Here is a 4964-nt window from a genome sequence, read left to right on the forward strand (position 1 = left end):
CTACATTCCAAGGCCTAGAACCAGTGCTGTCACAAGGCCTATTTACTGCATTGATACCAAGAAGCTGTGTATAAAACACTTCAAATGTTGTGCTTTGTGTGATATTCTTAAATCAAATCAAAATACTCCCAAACCCCAGTGACAGACAGGCACCGAACACCACGTCAGCTTAATGATACGTGGGCCAGACTATTCTCTGCCGCAGTTGTATTTATAATTGTCCGATTCAGTGTATTCCACAACACTCTTTGTCTGTACGCATGATACTTCTTCATAAATGACAAAAGAACTGGGGGGGCGGGAGTAGGAAGATGAGTTTTTCTTTTAAACATATTAAATTGTTATAATTTGGCGGTACAGCAGCTGAGAAAGGATGTGGAAACAGACTCAACAGCAACTTTGGAGAGGGTGTTGTGTCTCTACTCAAAAAGGAAACATTGTAGGACTGTGGGAGAAGTAGTTCTCATTCGACAGCTCTTCCAAAGAGACAGCAGGGAGACTGTAGGCCGAATGGCTTCTCTGCCTGCTGTACGATTCTTGGAAATGCTTGTGACAAACAACACTGACCCCCCCCCCCCCGCCTGCCCCGTCCCCCCCAGACTTGTGTGAAATTTTCAGATCGAGTTAAAGACAATTTGAGAGAGAGAGAGAGAGAGAGAGAGAACCGGTGAAACTCCTCACAGACTTCAGACACAGAGAAGAGAAACTGTGCGTTTAAAAAAAAAAAGAACATTTTTTACTTTTCTCAGATGAGGAAGGATATCAAGCACATCAGCCGATCGATAAGCACCAAAAGTTGTTATCCTGAGGTTATACGAAGCTTTACATTTTGTCCCGGGGACCAAGTCCGGAAGGTATTTCAAATGCTATTGGAAGAGGTACTGGAAGGAAAGGTCAAACAAATCTCACTTTTATACGCTGCTCCTTGTGTTGCTGTGTGACTTTGCCAGTTCATGAGCCTTAAGAACCCATTGGGCCAAGCCAACCAGCAGGACGGACACCGCCACTTCCTAGTTTGCACAGCGATGTACCTTTAGGTCCCCAACCCGCCTCTCCTCTCATGACTCGGACAGCTCCAGGACAACAGAAAGTCTCTGGTACCTCAGTCAAGTGCCCTCATTAACCCAGACACGGAAGCGTTGGCAGGCTGTTTGGCCCCACAAGCACCCCAGCTGACTGTGCTCTGAAGATTGCCTTTCCCAGTACAGAGCGGCCCATCCCCCCTCCCCTTTCTAATGGCTGCGTCCGACGCCAGGGGATAGCCACCCTGGGCTACAATGGGGCGACATCTGCACAGAGGGGCTGTCAAAACCCCTTTCTGGCCACCCTAGTCGGGTAGGGATAACTCCCATCCACCCTCGAGGGGGGGGGGGGGGGGGGGGGGAGTGCAAAAGTCGATGCCAAGCCTAAGCCCCCTCCCCCTGCCAACCATCTCAAAGTGGCAAAATCGTTGTGCAAACTGGGGAAACGGCTACAGATCAGTCACCGAGCTCACCGATAGCGTAACACAGGGAGGGGTGAATTTTAACATCATCTTTCTGTATGTGTGAGAAGGAGCAGAAATAGAATTTCTTTGTCCTTTTCACAGAATGCTTCTTTCTTTACGGTGGGGATTTGGGGATGGGGGGGGGGAAGAAACACTGCCTGCCCCGATGAAATACTCAGACAGAGTCTTCACTTGTCGAAGAGGAGATATCGAAGTCTATGGAACCATGGCTGACCACCAGACGCAGGCGTTTGGATCTGGCAAACGGGGTGAAAGCCGCAGGTCTTTTGCTGTCTCTCACCGAGGAAACAAAACAGTCGTGAGACAGCACACCCTCGGCGCACACCCCATCGTGGGACGGGCCCAGCCCCCTCACCCCCTCGCCGCATAGCCTCATCTCCTGGCCGCAGCTCGGGGGACGCCTGGAGCTCTTGCGCTGGGTCGCGTTGGGTGGCGGGCCGCTGCTGGCCGCCGGGGCCAGTCCGCTTGCCGTTCTCCTGCCCTCCGCCGGGGCCTTCCGCTTGACGACTTGCTTTGGCGACGGCCGGCCGCCTGCCCCCTGTCCGTTAGCTGTCCGCTCGCTTTGCCTCGCCGGCTGGCTCGCGAGGGGACAAGGCTGAGCGCAGGGCAAAGTCCTCAAGGCTCCACCGCCCGCCGTTTGCTGGGCCTCCGTTTTGGAATCCGGCAGGCTGCCGCCCGCCTCCCCTTTCCCCGTGCTCAGCCTCGCGGCCAACCTCCTCCGAACATACCAGGCGCGGGTGGCAGACTCGCAGATCTTTGAAACATCTTCCAGAATGACGCGGACGTCCCGCATTTCCAGCGCGCCGGCAGGGCGGCAGCCCCCGTCCGCTGAAACCCGGGGGCCTTGGCTGCAGCTTTGCTGAGGCGCCCTGCTGCCTTGGACTGAGCCCCGCGCTTCCTTCTTGACGCTCGTCATGAGGACAGAATCCTTGCTCAAATCGATTTTCACAAAATGGGTCAAACCAAACGCTCTCTGGGGCGGTAACTCTGGGCTTTGGCAGCGCTTCCCCTTCAAACTCGTCTTCCTTCTCGACGTCCTCTTCTGCCGCCTCCTCCTCCTCCTCCGCCTCCGGCCGCCAGACACCTTCTCGCTGGCAGCCTGCGAACGAAGAGGAGGGGGGCCTGGAGAAAGGGCTCCATTTGTGCTCTGCGGTTTGGACGGTACTTGGTCCAGTGAAGGCAGGGTGACTTCAGGTGTCAAACCCAGGGCATCAAAACTCTTCGGAGCTGGCAGCGACGACTCTATCGGTTCAGATTTAGACGCTGGGACTGAATTGGCGCTGGCAGGAGCTTTCTGACTGGACACCTCCTCTGGCCGCTGAGGGACAGTTGTGACGGGGTCGGCCTTTGGTGCGTCCCGGAAAACCCGCCCGTTTGTTCTGGTCGCTGCCTCGTTCAAATTGGTCGTCGGCCCGGAGAGATCCGCACAGTGGTACAAATCCACTCGCAGATCCTTCAGGAAGATGCCTTCTGGCATCGGGAATGTTGCGGGTTGGAGCTGTAACGTTGAGGAATATCCAAACCTGCGGTGAACTCCGCCTGCCTTGCTCGTCTGCGACGGAGACTCCCTCCCGCGATAAGCTGCCCGGCTGCCAGCGGGCGGACTCTCCAGTGAGCTGCCGCCGGTTGCCACCTCCTCCCCTGCGCCGCCCTGAGTGTTCTGTAGCTGCAGTGCCAGAGACCGGAGTGCAGACGGCGACTTTGAGTGCGCGCCGTGCGGGCTCTGCCTTTTCCACTTTCCTCGTCTACTCCTCCTTGAGCTTAAGGAAAGTCTCCTCTGTGAAGCTAAAATTAAAAGAAAAAAAAACTGATTTACCAAGTGTGCTCAGCACTGTGTTTGAGATCTCACTTCCCCAATGTTTTTGACCAATTTTGTCTTGATGACATTAATCATAGAATCCCTACAGTGCAGAAGACGACCATTCGGCCCATCGAGTCCGCACCAACCACAATCCCACCCATTTTAGAACATAAAACATAGCAAAAATACAGCACAAACAGGCCCTTCGGCCCACAAGTTGCGCCGGTCATGTCCCTACCTACCTAGGCTTATATATAGGCTTACCTATAACCCTCAATCCTATTAAGTATCTCAGCGTACAACTTGATCTATGTAGACAACAGTGGTTAGCACTATTGCCTCACAGCACCAGGGACCCGGGTTCGATTCCATCCTCCGGTCACTGGTTGCGTGGGGTTTGCACGTTCTCTCCGTGTCTGCGTGGGTTTCCTCCGGGTGCTCCGGTTTCCTCCCACATTCCAAAGATGTGCGGGTCGGGGTATATTGGCCATGTTAAAATTGACCCTAGTTTCAGGGGGAAATAGCGGGGTAAATATGTGGAGTTGAGAGAATGGGGCCTGGGTGGGATTGTGGTCGGTGCAGACCCGATGGGCCGAATGGCCTCCTTCTGCACTGTAGGGATTCTATGATCATTGTGAGCAGATAAGCGAAAGTGTGCCAAACGTGGTTCTATATCTTCCTCATCTGGAACTAACTTGTGAACAAAACAGTTTTCAAATTACAGACCTATTCCCATCTGCTTAACCTTTGTCGAAAGAAGAATCTCAGTTCAGAGAATCCCCACTGGAGTGTTGCACTGCCCGTCCCCCCTCATCCCCACAACAGCACCGGCATCCAGACATCCTGACCCTTCCTACAGGAATAGGAGCCAGCGCTGTGACTGTACTCACTCTGCCATAGGGCCCTCTCTGCGGTTTTCTGATACAGATCAACACAAGCTCCTTTGGGCCGCCTTCCTTTGCCTTTCTGATTCATACGACTTAGGCGGCTGTCAGTCTCCCTCAGGCCGTACTTGCAGAGCGCTCCCACCTCAATGTCACGCTTCTTCGTCCTGAAGGCTCCTTCTCCCCGCCTGGAAAGAGTAAAGATCAACTCAACAGATCTTATCATAGAATCCTAATGTGCAGAAGGAGGCCATTCAGCCCATCGAGTCTGCACCAACCACAATCCCATCCAGGCCCTATCCCCATAACCGCATGCATTTACTTTAGCTCGTCTCCCCTCACACTAAGGGGCAATTTATCACGGCCAATCCACCTAAGCTGCACATCTTTTGGAGTGTGGGAGGAAACCGGAGCACCCAGAGGAAACCCACGCAGACACGAGGAGAATGTGCAGTCTCCACGCAGACAGTGACCCAAGCCGGGAATCGAACCCGGGTCCCTGGCGCTGTGAGGCAGCAGCGCTAACCACTGTGCCACCGTGCCGTCCATAGAATGACAATGGGGCAAGAAAATTAACAAAGATAAAAACAGAAAGGGCTGGGAAATGTTCAGGGCGGCACGGTGGCACGGGTTCAATTCCAGCCTCGGGTCACAGTCTGTGTGGAGTTTGCACATTCTCCTCGTGTCCGCGTGGGTTTCCTCCAGGTGCTCCAGTTTCCTCCCACAGTCCAAAGATGTGCGGGTTAGGTTGATTGGCCGTGCTAAATTCTCC

General features: G+C 54.0%; 1 protein-coding gene across 1 annotated transcript in view; it reads right to left on the minus strand.

Moving 5' to 3' along the window:
• Nucleotides 1-713: 713 nt before the first annotated feature.
• Nucleotides 714-4964, minus strand: part of LOC144509467 (uncharacterized) — a 4547-nt gene continuing 296 nt past the window's right edge. Inside the window, exons 2-3 of the mRNA XM_078238378.1 lie at nucleotides 4199-4380; nucleotides 714-3292 (exon numbers count right to left, since the gene is read on the minus strand). Coding sequence (XP_078094504.1) covers nucleotides 1662-3292; nucleotides 4199-4380 — 1813 coding nt within the window. The 3' untranslated portion in view covers nucleotides 714-1661. The remainder of the gene's footprint in view (nucleotides 3293-4198; nucleotides 4381-4964) is intronic.

Source organism: Mustelus asterias, chromosome 21, assembly GCF_964213995.1.
Source record: "Mustelus asterias chromosome 21, sMusAst1.hap1.1, whole genome shotgun sequence".
Taxonomy (NCBI): Eukaryota; Metazoa; Chordata; class Chondrichthyes; order Carcharhiniformes; family Triakidae; genus Mustelus; species Mustelus asterias.